The sequence below is a fragment of the Vanacampus margaritifer genome, chromosome 6 (assembly GCF_051991255.1).
Source record: "Vanacampus margaritifer isolate UIUO_Vmar chromosome 6, RoL_Vmar_1.0, whole genome shotgun sequence".
NCBI lineage: Eukaryota > Metazoa > Chordata > Actinopteri > Syngnathiformes > Syngnathidae > Vanacampus > Vanacampus margaritifer.
The window spans coordinates 25511783-25533168 of record NC_135437.1 but is presented as its reverse complement, the minus strand read 5'-3'; the positions used below and the strand labels follow the sequence as shown (position 1 = coordinate 25533168).

The window sequence follows — 21386 nt, the reverse complement described above, 5'->3', positions numbered from 1 at the left end:
TGCGTTCCAACACTCGCACCCCCACCCCATTCATCGGCGGGAGGGCGTCTCGGCTATCTGAAATGCTTCGGACATTGAGACAGACACTACATACTCACAGCATCGAACCCGTCGACGGGAACGCGGAACCGAGGGGCACAAAGGCGGAAGCGCAAGTACTAGGACGCGGCCCACACGTCGCAAACTGGAAACGAAGTTGATGGGTGAAAACCCGGAAGTCGGAAGTGCCGCCTCCTCCGTGGCATGTAGTCCATTGAGAAGCCAAGACGAGTTAAGAATCGAGTCTCCGTTACAAGCTAGCCATCTGTCTTACACCGCCCCCATGTGGCCAAGCCGCGTATACACAGAATGAACAGCACAATTCATTGCAGGAGAAAATGTAACAAAAACGGTCAATTGTTTCATGTAATTAGGTCCTTAGATTATTTTTCTTGTTAAAAACACTGTACAACGTTTTGGGGGCTACTTTAACCGATTATGGCCTTTCCTTTCATTTTAATGGTGAAATATGTTTTGGGATACAAGTGTTTTGAGTTACGAGTGGACAAGGAATTAATTAACACATCTCAAGGCCCATTGAGGTAAATGGTTCTGATGTGTGACAATTTTGGGCTGGAAACTATAAGCAAGAAAAGAAAAAAAGCTGCTTATTTTATTGCTAAACCTTTAATGGACACATCAGTATATAATGACATTACCATAATACAAACAATACTCAGTCATGAGTTACTTTTGAGGTCATTTTATATATGATTAGAGAAAATTTCAGTCTGTATTTGAATGTATTATTATCTGGCCATTTAGTAGAAATTATAAAGCCAAATTTAAAATCAAAACAAGATCATTACGATTGCGGTGCAATGTGCCTGCTGTTGCTGCTGAGCAGTTTGGGGTAGGCCGTGCCAAGCGAGCGTCCGTGTCGGATGACCACCAGCTCCATCTGACACTGGTCGATGTTGACCAGCACCGTGGTGCTTCTCTCCGTGTTCATGAGGAAGATGACGGTGAAGACGGCCATCTCGAACTCGGGGCTGGTGCCGATGAAGGAGCTGCCCACGGGTTTGACCACGCTGTGCCAACTGAACTGGAGGCTCGCCACGTGGTCGTCCTCGTCGGGCTGAAAGGGACGCGAGCGTCAGGCGGCCTGACGGACGTAGCGACGAGCGGCCGAGTGTTCACACGTACCAAGTCGTGCTCCCTCGCCTTGTAGCCCTTATAGTCCAGCAGTCCGCCCTTTTCCTGCATGTAGAACTGGATCCAGTTATGGAAGCCTGTGATTTCAGTGCTAGATTTGAGCTCTCCAACAAACACATGCTCGAAGCCGCAGGAATCAGGCCTGTAAATTCCAACAAAAATGTGTTGTTAATTCTCATTGATTTTGGTCAAATTGCTGCCCTTTCATTCAGTGGTGTAATGGAATATTGTTGTTTTAGCCAAGCAACATTGTAGACAGGGAATGTGCTCTTACCCAGTGTTCCTCTGTCTGTGGTAGAGATGAAACCAGATCAGGCGCAGCTGACTCTTAAAGTGTCTCAAGATTGTTGAAGACTGTCCTTTACTCACCAGATATCTGTGAGTACGCTGCAAAATAAAATAAAAGTCTCAATCTACATTACTGAGCACTTCTCCTTTGCCGAGATAATCCACCAACCTCACTGTTGTGGTGTAACAAGATAATACCCACAATAAAAGGATACTCTAAAATGTGCAAACAACATATCTTTGCTTTTGCATCAAATTCATCCGAGATAGGCTTCAGTTCAGCAGAGTCCCGAATGAGAACAAGCACAAAAAAAAAAACAGCTGAATGCTACTGTTTTGTAATTGATTAAACACAATCAACAAGGACAATCAAAAAACACTTGGGTAAAAAAAACTAAAAACGAATTGTGTCAAAAAGGGACCAACCCAATTTTGGGGTTATTCACTTAACCCTTAAAAAGTTAGGTAAAATGAATAACTCACAAAACCACCCAAAAAAATGTTGCTTTGTGGGTTTTTAATTCAATTTGACACATCTTTTTGGGTTAATTAACTGAAGAAAAAAAATTGGGTCAGGTCATTTTCGACCCATTCAATCGGGTTATCCAATTAATCCCAAAAGTTGGGTGTAATGAATAACCCACAAAACAACTCAACAAATTGACATCAACAAATTTAAATAACTCAAAGTTGGGTCAGTTAATTTTTGACGAAATGTAATTGGGTAATTCAATGAACCCAAAAAAGTTAGGTCAAATGATTAACCCACAAATAACCAACAAAACAACCCAACAAATAACTCAAAGTTGATTCAGATCGCTCTTGACCCAATTCAATTGGGTTATTCGATTAACCCGAAAGATTGGATCAAATTAAATTAAATGACAAACCCACAAAGCAACCCAAATTGGGTTGCTTTGTTGGGTCAAATTAAATTAAATGACAAACCCACAAAGCAACCCAATTTATTGGGTTGTTCGTTGGGTCAAATTAAATTAAATGACGAACCCACAAAGCAAATCAATCTATTGGGCTGTTCGTGGGTTATTCATTTAACTTTTTGACTTATTTAACCCAAAAAGTTGGGTTGGGGCATTTTTGACCATATTCACGTGGGTTCAGTTTATACAAAAAGTTGGTTGGAATGAATAATCCACAAAAGAACATTTTATAGTTTACTTTGTGGCTTATTAATTTAATGTCAAACAACTTTTTGGGCTAAACAACTCAAACAGTTGGGTCTATGTTATTTTATTTTTTACCCATTGGATTATTTTTGACTCAACTGTTTTTAAGAGTGTACAGCTAGCCCCCCTCACAAATTCCTCAAGTACTGGTACAGGTCCAGTTTGCAGTGAGGCCAAGACAACGCAGCATTCCACAGCTGCACACAGATGTTCCACATGTTTACTGTTCTTCCTCCGTGAAAGAATGTTTCCAGTGAAAAGCCGAAACTCCCTTTGGGGTGCAGCCGCAACCTCACCCCAGAAGCCGTTCAAGAGGGCGAAAAACAACATTCAACACACTACTGAGTGTGAGGGGAGGAAACTATGGACACAAACAGACCAATCATTTCTTGTAATAATGGTCACACAAATTTTGCTATTTTTCCCAAAACTGTCTAATACTCTCAATACGTGGATACTGTTTATTTTATTTGTTAATTCATTTAAATTATATATAAAAAAGAATATATATATAAACATATATAAACAGTGCTATTAACACTTTTTCACGTTTTATATTCTTTATTTAAACATTTGACCTGCCATTTTCTAAATCAAACGTGGCCCCCGAGCCCAAAAGTTCACCCACCACCCCAGATGGAAAGTAACAACAACCAAGCAATGGGCACGTCGTCCCAAACACATCTGAAGTGTACCTTCATGACTTCTGTCTGTAAGATGGCATCCAAGAAAAGGTTGGTCTCAGTCAGCTCTTCGGCAGTGACTCGCTCAGCCACGCCGGTTGCCCTCTCATAGTTGTCCAGCAACCTCAAAAGCCCTGAAGAAGCATCATTTACACAATAGACACTAAATGCTCAGTCACACATTTACACACACACACATGCTAACTGTGGACTCTTAGAATTCTTAATAACCACATTTACGCTCTTTGTCCTCACTAGTAAGACAATTCAGCTCACTAGTAACAGCTGTAATATCTTTTTTCATTACTCGTGCCACTAATAGCCTTCTAGTATGCAATTAAACCATACTAGTAAACTACTAGGCCAAGCTAGTAGGCAAGTGTAACGCACTAGTAGCACCAAAAACAACAACAAAAAAATTAAAATGGATACTGAGGGGATCAAATAAAGGCTTTAATGGCTGCCCATTTTTACGGTCATGATTTCATTAGTTCAGCATCTTATCGCAACATCTCACAGCATACACACACTTTTGACACAATAGAATATAATGGTAGTTGTAACTAACTTAAAAAGGTGGTGGTGTTTCTCATCTTGAGCTCATTGACATTGGAGAAGAGAGGCAGAGAAGCATGATCTAGGACAACCGTACTGCCCGGGCTCACGAACCCTGCTCGACCCTTGCGCAACAAAAACAAACACGTCATTTAAATCACATCAGCATTAAAAAGAAAAAGAAAAAGAAAAGAAGACGCACTTAAGAGTGCAGAGATTCTTCATACTTGAACTGAGATGGTGTAATCTACACCTGGCGTCATTCGATTTGTATCCAGCCTCCACAGCTCATCGAAAAGGTTCGAAAGTTCTTGGTTTAATACCAATCTGTCATGAGGGGAACATTCAGCAGTATTTTGTTTTTGTTCTACAACAAAATGCAGTGGTGAAAAATAAACACGTATAAAATAGGTTGTTAGTGTGCTTAAGTAAGACTTTTCAGGTATCTGTACTTTACTAGAGTTTTATTTATTTATTTATTAAAAGTTTTTATTTTTATTTTCCGTTTCTTAACATGTAGCCTAAATAACTGAAAGTACAACACCCCCCCCCCCCAAAAAAAAAGTACTGTTGTACTAAAGCAGTATGTACATTTTAGTATGTACAGTACTTTTTTTCCCCCTTTTAAGTACAATAGTTTAAAGTGTGAGTATTTTTGCCACCTCTAACAAAGTGTTAATACAACAACAAAAATAAGAAATAAAAAATACGGTACAGTACCTGGATGCATTCAGTCCACTGAGAAACACTCCCAGGAGGAGGACTACACATATCCTGCTAAAAAATAAACAAGAGGGGGAAGGGGTGACTTTGGAATGTTTTCCATCATAAACGTCAAAATAGTATTACAAGCACCCTTAAAAGGTGCAAGAAAAACAAATTAAAGACCAAACCTGAAAGCCATGATGCTTCTTGTTTCCCCCTACTTCTGCGCACGGACAGCAAGAAACGAAAACAATGCAAGTCCTTTAAATTGCGCATGCGCAAAGCTGACCTCAGGTAAGCGCTGCAGATCCGTACATTCACCACCAGGGGTCAATGTGCCTCATCCTACGAACAAGCGCGATTTTTAAACGAGAATCTCGTTTTAACTTTATACATTTAATGAGTTAATTGTATTGTATCTGGTGTGTATTGCTTTCCCCTGTGACTATAATACAAACCAGGCAAATTGTTACAGCAGTCAAACAACATTTCATCACATTTTGATATCAAAATAATCAAATTGCAACGCTCCAAAGTCCAATGTATATCAATGGACAGAGAGGGTCATTTCAGAGTTGACCACCATTTTGTCTCCTGACGTAAACTCGAAAATATTCATTTCCGCAGCGAGTACAACTTTATATTGTCATCTAATGTATTAAGAAATATTTTGACAATTGTTATGCTCGTTGTTAAATATTTGACTTTTTGAATTAAAGGCTGCACTGATTAATTCTCAACTCAGCTCTCAATACTTAGTACCCGAGAGCGGGATTACAGTAGACTTGAAAATATGACGACTACATTTTCACAGCATATCCCCACCACATGGACATAGTGGTTAGCTTGTCTATCTTACAGCTCTGAGGTTCAGGGCTCAAATCTTAGCTCAGGCCTTCCTGTGTCGCATTTACATGTTCTCCCTGTGCTTATGTGGGTTTTCTGTAGGTGCAGTACACCAGAGCCCTCCCACATAAACACACGTTAAGACTCAAAGAAGACACTAAATTATCTGTCTATATATCTAAGTGTGACTGATGAATTGTTTGTCTATAAAGTCTCGTGCATACCTCACCTTTTGCCCCAAGTTAGCTGGGATCAACTCCAGCTCATGCACAACCCTGAATACAAACCGTCAAAAATGGATGGCTCTCCCAGAATCGCCCACATCTACAATAAAATCCCAATCTCAGTAATTGTGAACTGTTGACAAAGACCAGTGTGATTTAAATTACTTTATTGCTCTTGTATTAGAAATAGCATGAAGTAAAACATCTGTCAGGTCAGTGGGTGCATTATATGGTTACTACTGAATGACAGCTACTTTAAGCAGAAAAAGTAATGCGACAGATTTCCATTAAAAAGCAACGGAAGTAAGAACAAAAGAGAAAAAAAATGCAGCAACACTTTATATTCATGTATCAGCTCAATATGCATTAGGCTTGTACAGTTTCATGCATTGGTGCAAATGCATGCAGTATATTATTGTTGAAATGTTCAGTGTACTATAAAATATACGACAACTTACTTTGTATTAGAAATGTACTTTTTTTTGTAGAAAAGATAGCAGCTGTCATTTAGAAATATAACTTTATCTCCCCTTGTCAATGAAGTTCATTTGTCACCTACTCAACACTAAGGAGTTCATCTAAAAGATATTACATCTATAATGTCCTTAATCCACCCAAAAAAATGCCAGCACATAATTTAGAAAATATTTCCAGAAACCAGCTGGCAGGCAGTGGCGTAGTCCTAAATGTTTCCTCCCTTCTTTTGGCAGCAAAGGAGACACAACTAAGCGACTAACACTAGCTTGATAAAGAACGGTATGGCTCGTCATGAAATGGAACGCTAACAAACAACTATTGAGCAAAGAGTGCGGGCGAGTGGAGTTTTATGTTGTTTTTTCATTCACATCAGGACCAGGCCGCATGGTGACGACAGTCTCATGCGGTGGAGTCGTCATCCGTCACGCTGAGGTTGGGGGAGTTAGACATCTCCTTGAAGAATTCATCTTCTTTCAACATGCTCTGTGCACGTGCAGCAAACAGAGACGATCAATTTAAATGTCAAACATCAGTCAAATGTCAACATTCTTGACCGTTTGTACCGTCAGATTCTGGATTCCCTCGGAGAAAGCGCCAATTTGTCTGACAGTTCCCTCGGAGTCGTCCATCTGTTTTACGGAGAGCACAAATGTCAAACGCGAATGTACAGACAGAGCAGGTTGGCGTTAAGAGACTGAAGTGGTCCGAGCTCAACCTGGTCCAGCCTATCGAGGTCGTCCTCGTAGATCTGGAGCTCAAAGCCTTTCTGAAAACTGCGACCCTTCGGCATCTCCACGTCCATGGGACACACGTACTCCTCGTTCTCCTCCTGCTTTTTCTTCCGCAGACTGCCGAAGTTACCAAATGACAGTTTCCTCGGCTGGCGCGGGAAACAAAATGGGGGACAATTTTAATGGCGTCCTTCACGTTTGTAGACTTCGAAAAACAACCCTTCAAGTCAAACTTAAACATTTCTTGAAAATAATATGTAATATGGGAACTCACTAGTCCAAACATAACATTCGGATTAATATTACATTTGTGGAATATGAATAATGCAGCAAAATCCAGTCGTTTTTTTTTTTCTATCACAGGGGGGTGGCCATTTTGTCACTTGCTGTTGATTGAAGAGCTCAGAGCTCAGGTAACAACAAATCACAGCTCACCTTGTTTTCTGAAGCTGAGCTGTGATTGGTTGTTACGTGAGGCCCGAGCAACTGTGATGTCATCTTCAGCCGACAGCAAGTGGCAAAATGGCCGCCCCGAGATGGATAAAAACGGCTGGATTATGCTGCTTAAATCCTATTCCACCAACACAATATTAACCATACTACCGTAAACTCGTTGGGCTAAATAGAGCATATTATTGTTAAGATTATTTTTTTTTTGGGGGGGGGGGGGGGGGGGTGACTTCATCTTTAAAATTGTGTTTTGGAAACAGGAGGTTCTAAATGACCTGCTAACCATAATCCACCATGATGCCCAGGCTATTGACCTTTTGCACGTGACATCACAGCCCTCATGGGAACGCCCCCTCATGGGAACGCCCCCTCATGGGAACGCCCCCTCATGGGAACGCCCCCTCATGGGAACGCCCCCTCGGGGACGCTGGACGGCAAAAGAGTCATTCGCCTGTATTGTAACCATTGAATCTCATACAGTCCTTTATTCAATCGATCATCTTATAAAATGGTCATATCTTGCTGTGCGGTCGGTTGTACGGACGGACAAAGGGGTAAACCAAATGTTGCTTTATTTTATTATCGCATACCTACTAATGAAGACGAAAGACGTCGATGGATAGCAACAATCGACAGAAAGGACTGGCAGCCCACAAAGTATTCATGGATTTGCAGCGATCATTTTTTTGCGAGGTTAGTAGATAAATGTTGTAATTAGTAGATAAATGTTCAAACATTTTACTAGTTAACGTACACTCTAACAAAGATTGTAACACAGGTGTTGAATTGCGTGTTTCAAATCACATTAATGAGCCAGATAGTTAGCGTCCACTCCAACTGCACGAACACACAGCTTAGTTTTAAAATGTACCTTCTTCAAAACGATTAAGTGCATTTGACTGTTTAATAATGGGGGATTTCGAGTTTTTAACTCTGGACCCGGAGTCGTATTCATGAAATGACCGCATAGCTTGCCACTACGATAAGTCATTTGTTCCACGCTAGTAAACATAGTAACTTAACATCATCACAGCGTTTCAATATCAGGGATGTGATTTGACCAAAGTGAAATTATCTGAAAATTTAGCCGGGGGTCTGGGGGCCGCTGGCACCCAGCTAGGTCCAGGGCAGTGCCCTGGTGGGGGGACACGGGGGGCGAAGCCCCCCGGAGCTCATGGGTTTTCCGTGTTTTTAAGTACTTTCAATGCACTCACATGACAAAGAAATCAGCATAAATTTTCAATGTATATTGAACTATCCCATATAAAATGGCAGTTTTAGTCAACTCAAAATCAGTCACATTCAAAAACATTGGACTGCCTTTGCTTTTATCACTGAGAATATCATCATATCTAACTAATGTGATTACTAAGTTAACACATAAATAATGTTGAAGAGTTCAAATTTCATGAACAAATAATTGTATCATGACCAAATGAAAAGTAACTCATATTAGAGCATACCACAAATGTCTTTGTTATAGCAGAAGATGTTATCTGTCGGAGTCATGTGCATACACAATGAACTACTAAAAAAAAAAAAAAAAAAATTTTTTTTTTTTGGGGGGGAGATAAAAAAAGCGGAATTCCGCGAATTAGCGGAAAAATCACATCCCTGCAATATAGAACGGACTGTGTAAGAATAAGTCAGTTAGCACGATAAACAAGTTTTACCTTTGCATTACGAGGTATATTGTCCCCCGGTGTGAGCGTAGCATCTCGACCCAGAGAGACTCAGCCAGCGACAAGCTTTTGAATCAGCCCCGGTGTAAGGAGAAGAGACGGCATTGGCTACATAACGTTACAGGTCGTGCGCTGTGAAGTCGGCGATTTGATTAACTTGGTAAAAACAGCAGGCAACAGAAGGTAAGGGGCTGTTTTCAAACTAGCGATCTCCAACTAAAGTAAATATCGCGCTCTATGAGTCCCGACTAAATGTGCCACTTCGACTGACAGGCGACCTTCGGTTGAAGTAGTAGATTCCATGGCTCTATGGGCAATAGTACATTTTAATTTGTAAAATAACAGTCGCTAAGTCATTAAGTCACTCCAGGTCCATTCAACAATCATTTCTTTCCGCCGTCCGTCATAGGGCAGTCACGTGATCACGTGATGTCGGTGCAAATGGTCAATAATGAGCCTCAAGTAAGCACCAGTTGAAGGAATTAAATGAAATGCTCAAATTGCTTAACATATGAGTGTGTGTGGTCCTACCTTAACCTTGGTGGTGGCGGTCAGCAGAGTGTAGTCCGGGTTTTCCAGACACTCCTGTTTGAGCTGCTGGGCCTCCGAACCAACGAGCAGGCTGAAATGTGTGGCCAAGTGGCGACGCAGCAGCGTCTTGTTGGGGGGGATGTTCAACAGCAGCGCCATCGTTTCCACATTAAACCTCGGCTCCAGCACCTTTAAGACACACCAACGCTAAGGTCAAGTTTGTGAAAACGCATTTAAAATGACAAAACACACAAATTTACAACTTATCCAATATAAAATTATTCACAGAACATACATTACTCAATATATGATGAAGAAAATGGGACTCTCAGACTCCGACATTTGTCTCCAATGCTTACAAAACACTACAGACACTTATGTTCATGCTTTATGGTTATGTACTCTGGTTATGTATTTCTGGACTAAAGTCTTAGAAAAACTTTCCGCTATTTTGGACTGTAGGATACCTTTATCTCCAAACTTGTGTTTGCTAGGTGACCTAACAACAACTGACTGACCACATAAACAATTTCAATCTACACTTGTAGCCCTTACTATCGCAAAAAAAAACAATTCTTGTTAACTGGAAAAATAAACAAACTCTGAATATCGACCAATGGTCTAACCTCCTCATAAATCACATTTTAATGGAAAAAATATCTGCCTCAAATAAAAACCAAATATCAAAATTTATAGAAACATGGTCTACGTATATAGAATTTTTTAACCTAATTCTGGTTACTTAATTCTGTCTGTTAGCGAGAGCCACTACATCGTGATAACTTACATTGATGTTTCTGCATTTGGCAATTTATTATTATATTATATTATTAGTATGGGATTTTTTTTAATGGGCTTTAGGTGAACTGATGAATACACACGCACATACACATACTCACCCACATACAAAAAAACCAAATATATATATATATATATATGTGTGTATATGTATATATATTTAAAAAAACAAATAAAAAAAAAAAACATAAATTTTTTATTTATTTATTTGTTTTTTTTTAAAAAAGGAGAGCAATGATGATGTCAAATCGAATGAACAATACTGAGCTCTCCTGGAGAGAAGAAAAAAAAAAAGACACACCAACGCTCTTAAATTAAAGTGCAGTGAGCGCAAACAGCACACGACTGACCATCAAGCCTCCGTGCACGCCGCTGCCTCTCAAGTTGGGCGCGTACTCGGCCAGATCCGCCGAGCGCAGCCACTCCATGACCCTGTGGTTGGTCCACTGGGAGATCTCGGCGGGGGATATGTTGTTCTGCGGGCACGAGGAAGAGGAAAATGACATGCCGTTGAAAATGTTGTGGCATGAAGCAGCATTCACGTCTGTTCGGTACGCACCTCATCGGATGGTCTGCGTCGCAAGCAGTTGGGCTCATAGTTGTTGAGTCGCAGCACTTGGATGGCGCGCTTGATACTGAGGTGGTGCAGGACGCTGCCCACTTTCATAGAAAGCAAGTCATCCTGAGGGATTAAGGACACACTGATGAGTAATAGGAAAGATTCTCATAATATGATTAACCAATCAAAAAAGAATATATGCCTGAGAGTGTGTGTTGTACGCTGTTTTGATGTGTTGTGTGCAGTTTTTGGTGTTTAAAGGTCCATGCCATCAAAATCTATTTATTATTATTATCATTATTTTTTTTTTAAAGAATATCTTGTTACAAGCCATTACCTTCAAAATACTGACATTTCACTATTGTTGCCGCCCATTCAGTTCATATTAGTAGATAGCAGCAACTTGTTGCTTGAATGCTTTTTATAAAATGATGAATTAAAACAAAAACAAGACTGTAGTACTGTGAAAAAGGAAAACACTAATACCTACCAGGAAGTAACAGTTTACATTACTATGCTTCACCAACCAATACAGATTTCCTGTGTGAGTTAACCGCAACTTTTTTATTCATTTTTTTACCACCAAGCTGATGCCATGCTTTACATTTTGATGGTGTCACATTGCGGTTGGAGAACTCAAATGCAGGGATGCATGTAATATTGAAAACGATTTATTTAACAAAAAACACTAACAGGGGACCTTCGTAAAACTCTAAAAAAACAAAACCAACAAAGTTATGAAAAGACCAAAAATCAAAGTAACAACAAAACACAAGAGTGGTGACAGCCACAATGATCCAACCAAGACTGAACGAAAACCAGCAAACTAAATACAAGCCAACTGACGAGACAACGAGAGACACCTGGACAAGACAAGTGGCTGGGGGAGATGATTGGATGACACAAGGGAACAGGATGACGAGTACAGGTGCAAACAAAACCTCACAAGCAAGACAGGTCACCAATCATAACACTCATATTACACTTAAAAGTTGTGTTCCTAAATCCTAAACAGCTATATTAGACATTTTGAATTTTCTTTTTCTAATTTAATGGGAAAAGGTGTTTTACAAAATAAACTAAATCACTAAATCCTACACGGCTGTATAAGATATTTTGAATATATATTTTTTTATTTAATGGAAAAAGCACTTTACCTAATAAATGAAGACAAAGCACTATTTATCTTTTTTTTTTTTTTTTGCTGATCTGAAAAACGATCCGATCCGTGACTCAAATCCGTTGCGCCAATAATGATGATACAAAAATACACTTTTTTTTTTTTTTTTTTTTTACAGGAAACTTCAACTGGGACTGACAAACATTGTGAGGCAAGCATGTTTTGCATTTTATTCCGAGAACTAGGAGGGAGTAAATTTGTTTCCTCAATGTGATGTTCTACGAAATGTACCTTTTCTTCACAGACCGTGATTGAGATTGACCTTGTGATTTATTTCTATTATTATTTATTTCTAATAGACAAGGTGTTGAGTAGACTTAATCAGTAAGAAGACTAATAGGGACGCCCACTGTCAAAAAAAAACTCACCACAGTCATGTAGTGCAGCATACGACCATCTACCCGTCCCTCATCAAACTGGGTCTTATACTGCGGCAGCCCGATGTCGTCCAGCCACCCTGAGAGGAACGAGCACAAGTCAGTGAAATTGGAATTTTTTCCGAACAGCGCCCAGCGGACAGCTGGTACTCACTGGTCACCCAGTTGTAGTCCAGCTTTCCCTTGTTGTTCTCTTCCTCTGAGCCAAGAGCCTGCAGAGCCAGCTGCAGCTTCTTCCGGTGCAGTGGGTGTTTGATGCCCAACTCCTGAACAACAGCAGCATGACAAGCGAGAATGAGACCTTTTTTAGGTTGGCATTTTTCAACGATTTCAACGACATTCAAAGATGGAAGACTCCAACTGTTGTTGAGAATGAAGTTCAGTTAATTATTCAAAGCTATGTATTTTCTTGGTAAAAAGTTTTACCCAGACAGATAATTTTCAATTGAACAGTTACATTTGTTAAAAGGTAACCTCTGTTCTATCCATCTCACCCTCTCCAGGTCCTGTTGGGATGCCTGAAGCAGGGTCTGTCCAGACGAGATCCACGCACGTGCCATGTTCACGTAAAGACCAAGACCTTGCTCTTGCAGCCACTCACACACCTGCTCCTTGGACCAGCGTGCGAACGGAGCATCCACATCACTGAGAAAGCCCAAAAGTAGCTTGTTAGGGTGAAATGTAATGGTCAACCAAAAGGATTTCTCCAGAGGTAGGGATGTAACGATTCACTCAAGCATGATTAGATTTTTGATTTTCAGCTAACGATTTTTAATTTGTTTTTTTATTATTATTATTTTTTACAAAATGTATTATTTGATAACCAAAAGATGTTTTTATTTTAACATATATATATTTTGTCCCTGTTACAAACATGAACTTTTTGTAACTTTATTAAAATAAAAATACTAATATTTTTGACCGTTTAACTATATTTTTATCTTGTTATCTGTGCTTTGTGGTTAAGGTTAATATTCTGCCCTCACAACACGTTCTCAACTTAGTGCGGCGAGACAGATATTATGAAGAAGGAAGCTCCAGAAGCTTTGTTAAGTATTCGTGTTCATTCCTTCTAAAATGTATTGAAATACATAATGTGCATGTCTTTATGGATTCTAATTAAAAAATTATGTAATGGGGAGCTAACTTGAAAAGTTTTGCTTCTTTCTGCCCCTTCTCAAACTTGCATCTTATCATATTGTGCTTTTTTTTCCTTTCCTTTGTTATGTTTTTATTGCTGTACTTGTTTGAGATGAATCAAATCAAAATCAAATGACAAAGAATAAATGGGTGTCTGTTCAACAAGTCAGTCGTATATATCGGCAGGGTAACAAGATGGCGTCCTTAAGTCATGTGACCAGCAGTTGACCAATCACAACATGACATGATTGGTCAACTGCTGGTCACATGACATATGGACGCCATCTTGTTACCCTGCCGAAACTGAGTTGGCCAAATTCTCTCTATATACGGCTCTGCAACAAGTGTAACAATGATGCCCTCTACTGGACTAATAAGACACTACATCAGAAACACATATTTCAGCGCGAGTGTACGGCCACAGGTGATAAAAACACCCAGACAATAAAGTGCCTCATTTAGTCAACGAGTAGCCACTTACAAAACATCGTTTTTACTGGTGTCGACAAAGATCCGCCAGACAATACCGGATATCCGCAAAATGTGTCCGTCCCCAAAAAGGGTCCGGCTAGAAACGATGAAAAACTGCGCAAGGCACAACAGTTAGCATGGCGTTGTGAATCAATGCTTTTATTTTTTTTACTATCTACCTATCAGGAGGCCTGAAAATAAATGCAAAACCCCTATTGCGAGTGTGATTATGAATCAAAGGCTTACTTGTTGACTCGCTGGAAATCACGAGACCAACCCAGTCTGGGTCCAGCTGTGGCTCGCACTCCTCCCCTTTTAAAATCTCCAACTGGCGGGTTGTCGTCCAGGTTAAACGTTGTGGACTGGCTTCTCTTAAGCCTTAAACAAGGGGATGATTTTCATTTTAAACATAAGCCAGTTTGAATCTAAGCTCTTTAGCCAAGGCCATGACTATCAATGTCATGTCATAATAATAATAATAACGCACTCACTTGCCAAAAAGTTTCTTAATTCCTTTCGACTTCTTCTTGCCTTCTGGTGTGGTGGAGAGCGTGTTAGTGCTGTCACTGTTAGCCGAACTCTGAGGCAGCCCGGCCAAATCGAGGTGATCTGTGCCTTGGCGTTCCGTCTCAGCTGTGCAGACAAATGGACACACAACATTACCGGCATGATGAGAACCCAAACTTCTCTGTGGGGGCCAAAAGGCAGCCAGACGGACGCGGTGTTCCAAAGCAGGACTTTCCATGCAGAATGGTGCATGCGGACTAAAACATCAAAGAAAAAAAAATCATGTTCTTTTTCTTCAACTAAATGAAGCAGAGCTTAAAAGGTTTGGTTGCAAATGGAGAAATGTGGGAGGATCTTTCAGATGCATGATCATTTCGGTTGGATACGCATTTGTGTTTGGGGTGGCGGTGGGGAGGGTAGAAATGCATGCAGGCACACAGACAAATCAGCATACGCAACACAACTGTTATGTGTCACAGACAGACAAATTGTGACTTTTGTTAGGCTGCTAAAACACGAGCTGAGCGGCGAGTTGCAGAAAGGCGCAGTTGTAGAACTCGTCACTCCTTCCTGTAATAACCGACGGGCTATACTGTACCTAGCATAGGCGCGCTTGCACTGCGGCTGCGGTCTTCATGTGTTACATACACACACACAGACACACAAAACAGCACAGGTACCCAACAGAAAGAAAAACAAGACAAACACAATTCATGATTGAAAAAACAAAACATTTAAGAGGAATTACCACTTAAATATGAGTACGCGCACAGCGAACAAAGGGCGTACGTTGAGCACCACATAAACAGACTTGCAGTTTACAGTAAATGATGGCCTTTGTGGTTGATCCCATGGGTGTGTCCTGGTGCTATAAAAACGGTCCACAGTGAAAGAGAAATCTACAGTTTGAGACAGTCCCCTTGCTACCTTGCCTTGCACTCACCAAGATTCTGCGGGCTTCCAGACTTCTTGCCCCCGCGCAGCTTGAAGAAGCCCCTGCCAAAAGATGAGCGGGCCTTTTTGGAGCCAAAGCTGTCGTCCTCTGCGGTGGTGAGCGAAGCTGCTGCGGAACTCAATGGTGGCTTCTCGACTGTTTCAATGATGTCTTGTGTGTTCTAGGAGAACACACACATAGAGGACACAGGTTATATCATGTCCACAGAAAGTGATCTGCAACAGAAGAATTTACTGATATTATTATGCTAAAAACAGATGGCTTATGAGATATATAAACCACAGGGGGTCTTGAATTCCGTTACAACAGTGGCGCTGTAGCCTCAATGAGTAGAGAAGCCACGTGCTAACAACACAGCAGTAAAGGCAACTTTACGGTAAATACTAGGGATGGGTTAAAAAGAAGAAGAAGAATTGATATTGAATCGATTTAGATTTTTGAGCCTGATATCCATCCATAAAACTAACGAATCTATTATATCTATTTATCTCTTTTTCACATTAATTCATAAGAAAATACAATTTTAAAGGCCAAAGTATTTTTTGTATCTTAAGTGTTTTCTTGAAATGTACTGTTCACATGAATTTAAAAGTATTTTCTGACTGGTACATTTATGAAAGACCTGACTTACTGCACTTTAAGACAATACAGAATATTTTTAATTTATAGCCACAATAATTGAATTAAAATTGTGAGAATATTTTCATTTTATCCTTGTTGATGTCAATGTTTGTTTAACACTTCTGTGATCATAACACGCAAAAACTTAATTTGGAATTTAATGCCTATGGTGTTTTTGTCATGTCATTGATATTTAAGAAGAATTGATGCTCCATAATTAATCAATATCAGATTGAAGTGAATCAAATCAAATCGGGAAAAAAATCTAAATTTAATCGACCTGAATGACCTCTTGTGAATCGAAATCAGATCGATTGAGGAAATTAGAATCGATACCCCCCTAACAATTACTTGGCATATTTTAATCTTATGTATTCTTACATTATTGCGTAAAATAGTAAAATTACAAGCAATTCGGAATGTCAAAATGTCGGGACTGACAACTGTTATTTTTTCAGTATTCTTACCTTCTCATTTTTGCTCCTTTCTACAAGTTCATGGCTGGCAGGCTGGCTTGTATCTTGGCTGCTGTAATGATGAACAGATCAGAGTTGGCATTAAATAAAGTGGGGTTTGAGGTGAGCTTTGCAAAGTCCTCTACAAATTTTAAAATAAACAGATGCATGCATGCGCATGAGAAAATGAAATGTTTTCAAAACCGTGAATTAAAGAAACTGTCCAAAGAAAGCCAGGTGCCCTTCCATAGGGCCTACACAAAATGTCATTTTTGTATGGGGAGTCGGATGATATATATTTTGTATGCTCTACCTATGTGCATCTGAAGCTGCCGACTCTGCAACTTGGTCGGCATCAGAAGGGCTGGACGAGGATGAACCATCGTCACACAGACCATTGAGGATCTCCAGCTGCGCAGAAGATGGAAGACTAAATAAACGGACGACACACTCACAAAAACATATAACCATAAGTAGTGCTATGCCCCAAGTGGAGGAGTTCAAGTATCTTGGGGTCTTGTTCACGAGTGAGGGTAGGTTAGAGCGGGAGATCGACAGGCGGATCGGTGCAGCGTCTGCAGTGATGCGGACGCTGTATCGGTCCGTTGTGGTGAAGAAGGAGCTGAGCCGAAAGGCAAAGCTCTCGATTTACCGGCCGATCTACGTTCCCGCCCTCACCTATGGTCACGAGCTGTGGGTCGTGACCGAAAGAACAAGATCCCGGATACAAGCGGCCGAAATGAGTTTCCTCCGCAGGGTAGCCGGGCTCTCCCTTAGAGATAGGGTGAGAAGCTCGGTCATCCGAGAGGGACTCCGCGTCCAGTCGCTGCTCCTCCACGTTGAGAGGAACCAATTGAGGTGGCTCGGGCATCTGGTTCGGATGCCTCCTGGACGCCTCCCTGGGGAGGTGTTCCGGGCATGTCCTACCGGCAGGAGGCCCCGGGGACGACCCAGGACACGCTGGAGAGACTATGTCTCTCGGCTGTCCTGGGAACGCCTTGGGGTCCCGTCGGATGAGCTGGCTGAAGTGGCTGGGGAGAGGGAAGTCTGGGCTTCCCTGCTAAAGCTGCTGCCCCCGCGACCCGACCCCGGATAAGCGGAAGAAGACGGACGGACGGAGTGCTATGGCAACTTCCTTTCATGGCCTCCAGCATAAACTTCAGTGTCTTAATGACCTTAAAACTGAATAGAGAAAGCGCCATATACATCTGATGCATTAGCATTATCACATTATGCTAACAAACCTCATCTGTGTTCTTCCTTTGCTCTTCACTATCTGTAAGCTCATTTGTGTCAGCAGACAAAAGGTTGGACGACAAGCATGAAGCAAAAACATCAGCATGAGACGCATTAGGATCTGTAAAACAATGAAAGCGAATACATTGAGAAGACCAGAGACGTTACAAAATAATGTACTTTTAACACGGTTTCTTTTATATTTATTTTCAGACACTGTAAGATGTTAGTAACTAAAATATCGCCAACCTTTTTTCCCTTGCACTGACATCACCATTTCCTGAACTTTCTTGTACCTCATCAATGACTGCTTTAGTTCCTCAATCTTATGGTCCTAAAAAAAAACAGTTTGTTCAGCTAACATAAGAGTAAAAGGCGCAATTTGGTGGATAACAGAAAATGAAAGCAACTCTCTACCTTCTGTTCATTGGCGACCGTCAATGATTCAACTGCTTTCTTCATCCGCTGCACTTCCACATCTAGTGAGTAACAACAGATGTTATTAGACATGTGATAGTCAGCAGTTTCTGAATGAGCAATCAGCTGGAACACAGAAAGTAAAGTTATAGGCCTTTCAAATGTAATGTACAGGGGGAAAAAAAAAACATACCTCATTTGTGATTTTGTGTTATTTTTTCTATATGGTTATTTTTGTGTATTTGTTTTTTTTTGTCCGTACACACACCAGTTTTCCCGAAAACTGGGTTGAGTTGAGATTCTGCGCAAGCAACACTACGGCGTCAAAAGTGTCTTATTTGGGTTAGAGAGAAAAAGAACTGCACAACTGCAGTCCTCATTACTGGTCAAAGTTAGATTTGGTCTTTAATTAAGCATAGTTGTGCAGGTCAGCAAAAAGGTGCAAACAAAAATAAAATCCCACTTGGAATGAATTTCATGTGAGAAGCGTTGCAATATATTGTAGGAACTGCTTTCGTTTTCCTGCAGAATTCAACATTGGCCACCAAATTTGAAGAGCAACTGTTGTGTTAATTCTTTCGACATTTAATGTTATGAACACATTTTTTGATCAGCTGCACACACTCGTCCACCTATTTTCTTAATCAGTTAATGACTTGCGTCATTTAAAAAGACCCCCAACAGTTTGACATGAACAAATATGCTGACTGTCAGACAAACATTTATTAAATGCTTTACCTTAATGCATGTATAGTTATGTTTATTGCTGAAACACAACCTATGCTACCTTTAACGCAACCGATCATCTGTGGCCAAAATTAATAATGTGATTAATCTGCATTAATACATGATTACTGCAATTGTTTTGGGGTGATTAATCAATGAGTTAACGCTTTAACTTTGACAGAACTATTTTTTTTTTAATTTTAAATCGACATTAAACTGAATGCAACTTCACTTCTTATCAAACTAAATGGTGAATATCAGTCATTTGCAAGAAATGAATAATCGGCCATTTCAGAAACGTATCAATCAATTCCAATGATTGTTCACTTCATGCGATTAAATGAGATGATTTGGGTGTCAGATGAGTTTACAGTGTTCTATGAATACATGAACGAACAGAGACAGGACAGGCACAAATATGGACACACTCAAACAATGTCACACACACACACCAGTGAGCACAACAGCAGGTTAGCAGGACACACACTGGTCACTGGTGTGAGCAAGAAGTGTTTAGAGAAGTGACACGGGTTGGAGGGGGGGGGGGGGGGGGTCTTCAGCGCTACAGGGGTTGAGGCAGAGGGATGAGTGAACAGCATGAAAGGTTACAAACACATTTCATTCCTCATTCCTGTCAAAAACACAAAGCAAACAGCTGTACCAGCTTATATGTTAAAAACATACTGTTAGGGACTTGAGGATGATGTTGGTTTGGTTTAGATCCTTACAAGCTGTATCAAAACAACATAGTTGACCGGCGCTGTGGTGTTCTCAGGGCGCATACTGCTAGCGCTCGGATGGGCAAATACAGTAATGGACAAGCAGAGTTCACATGGCTCATGCTCGTTCATGCAAACAGAGGGTGAGATGGGTGCAATAATGAACACAAGCATAAACCCTCTTACGTTTTTCTTTCAGCCTCTTTCTAAGAGTTTCATCTGGATGAGAGAATAAAGAGGAACAAAATGGGGAAAACAAAACAAAATATGCAGTCAGTCGTGACTTCTATTTATATATTTTTAAAAAAGGGGGAATCCAATTGCTTTGGCCATTCAACGACCTTGTAACCACTGTAACGTTAACGTCACGCATGCTCACATTCAGACTAAAGCACGTTTCCCACCTCTCTCTGTCGGATCTGCACTGTTTGAGGTCGTGGCTTTGAAGCCCGTCTCATCCTGCGGTCTGCCCATCTCGCCGTCTTTGCCCTCCAGCTGCCTTCTCAGTAGGACGAGCTCCTCCTGTCAAACGCAGGACACGTGCGATGACATATTCGTCTCAAAGACACTAGAATACTCCGCCTAACTTCACGCAAACAAAGCACAACACAAAAAAAAAGGTTTCGCAGATATTGATGTGGCCGACGGGCAAGCAGGCCACAACTGGAGTGCGTCTCATCCTTCTTAATTGCAAACTTCTTCGTTCCTTGATGGAATCTCTCGGAGGACGAGTTTACATGTAAACAAAGGAGCTTGCAAATAAGAAAAGAGAGTCACATGTGCTCTGAAGGTACGTGTGTGGGGTGGGTGCAGTATGCCAGCACACATCAGAAACATAAATATTAGGAGTAGGAAGCAAGCATGGAAAAAAAATAAAGCAAGGGGGGAAAAGCTTTCTTCAATTGGTGTCTTCCAATCTAACGCTACTCTCTGTACATTTGGTTAAAAGAGTTAAAGCAAAACTCAAAGAAGGTCTGCAAGGCAATTGAAACTGTTTGGTATCCTTAAAAAAAAGAAAAGAAAAGGAGGTGGAGCTGAAGGAAGGGAGAGGCCAAGCCGATAATCATACAGCAGACACAACAGCGATCCTGTGAAACGCCAACCTTCAGTGCCTGCAGTTTGTGCTCCTTCCTCTCTTTCTCATACTGCATCTGGCCCATTTTGATTTTCTGGCTAGAAAGCTTGGCCATTAAAGACTAGCAGTAGGGAGGAAAAATCAAGACAATGAGAGAAAATGTGCAAGAAGGTAAAAGAGATAGAAACAGTGGTATTGGGACGCACACCTCGAGTTGTAGCAAACAATCAGCCGTTGAGCTAAACCCCTAACTAACCTTTACGAGTAATTCTTTATTTTATCAGGACATTTTAGACAATTCTATTTGTCCATCAGTTTGGTGAAGAACCCGCATGATTTGGCCCCCAGGATACAAAGACAGTCATAAGTTTGATGTTTGAAGAACTTCATGAACCCTGAGCTCAAGTCCAACAAATACTTTTGGGTCATGGCCCCTTTTGTAAAACATCAGAGGCCTAATAAATGTTTTTTCTGCATGAATGGACAAAAAGTCGTCCAAGAAGAAGCTGTTGTAGCTGCAAAAGACAACGCCTTTGTTTGTCTACCAAGTACCTTAGTCCGGATTAGGGATGGGAATTTTTACGCAAAACATTTTTG

At 40.7% G+C, this 21386-nt stretch overlaps 2 protein-coding genes across 8 annotated transcripts in view; both read right to left on the bottom strand.

Moving 5' to 3' along the window:
• Positions 1-647: 647 nt before the first annotated feature.
• Positions 648-4886, bottom strand: endouc (endonuclease, polyU-specific C). 2 transcript variants are annotated; one of them, XM_077568655.1, is made up of 8 exons: positions 4801-4886; positions 4628-4684; positions 4135-4234; positions 3921-4032; positions 3365-3486; positions 1469-1581; positions 1186-1336; positions 648-1117 (listed from the first exon to the last, which is right to left on the bottom strand). In XM_077568655.1, exons 1-8 carry the CDS (start codon positions 4809-4811, stop codon positions 845-847), a joined length of 939 nt encoding a protein of 312 aa, XP_077424781.1. In that variant the 5' UTR covers positions 4812-4886; the 3' UTR covers positions 648-844. The 2 variants fall into 2 exon arrangements, with proteins under 2 accessions (XP_077424781.1, XP_077424782.1); XM_077568656.1 differs by having other exon boundaries at positions 4628-4681; positions 4801-4861.
• A 946-nt stretch (positions 4887-5832) lies between these two features.
• ppfibp1b (PPFIA binding protein 1b) overlaps positions 5833-21386 on the bottom strand; it is a 28419-nt gene continuing 12865 nt past the window's right edge. For 2 of the 6 annotated variants that reach the window (XM_077569434.1, XM_077569435.1), the window contains exons 8-28: positions 20818-20910; positions 20119-20236; positions 19901-19933; positions 18270-18331; positions 18102-18186; positions 17861-17973; positions 16930-17027; positions 16629-16689; positions 15529-15700; positions 15184-15216; positions 14570-14711; positions 14325-14456; positions 12962-13112; positions 12622-12733; positions 12459-12547; positions 10911-11033; positions 10702-10827; positions 9554-9742; positions 6875-7039; positions 6723-6788; positions 5833-6642 (exon numbers count right to left, since the gene is read on the bottom strand). In XM_077569434.1, the coding sequence (XP_077425560.1) occupies positions 6559-6642; positions 6723-6788; positions 6875-7039; positions 9554-9742; positions 10702-10827; positions 10911-11033; positions 12459-12547; positions 12622-12733; positions 12962-13112; positions 14325-14456; positions 14570-14711; positions 15184-15216; positions 15529-15700; positions 16629-16689; positions 16930-17027; positions 17861-17973; positions 18102-18186; positions 18270-18331; positions 19901-19933; positions 20119-20236; positions 20818-20910 (2247 nt within the window). In that variant the 3' untranslated portion in view covers positions 5833-6558. The remainder of the gene's footprint in view (positions 6643-6722; positions 6789-6874; positions 7040-9553; positions 9743-10701; positions 10828-10910; positions 11034-12458; positions 12548-12621; positions 12734-12961; positions 13113-14324; positions 14457-14569; positions 14712-15183; positions 15217-15528; positions 15701-16628; positions 16690-16929; positions 17028-17860; positions 17974-18101; positions 18187-18269; positions 18332-19900; positions 19934-20118; positions 20237-20817; positions 20911-21386) is intronic. The other 4 variants (XM_077569436.1, XM_077569437.1, XM_077569438.1 and 1 more) reach the window with 4 other exon arrangements.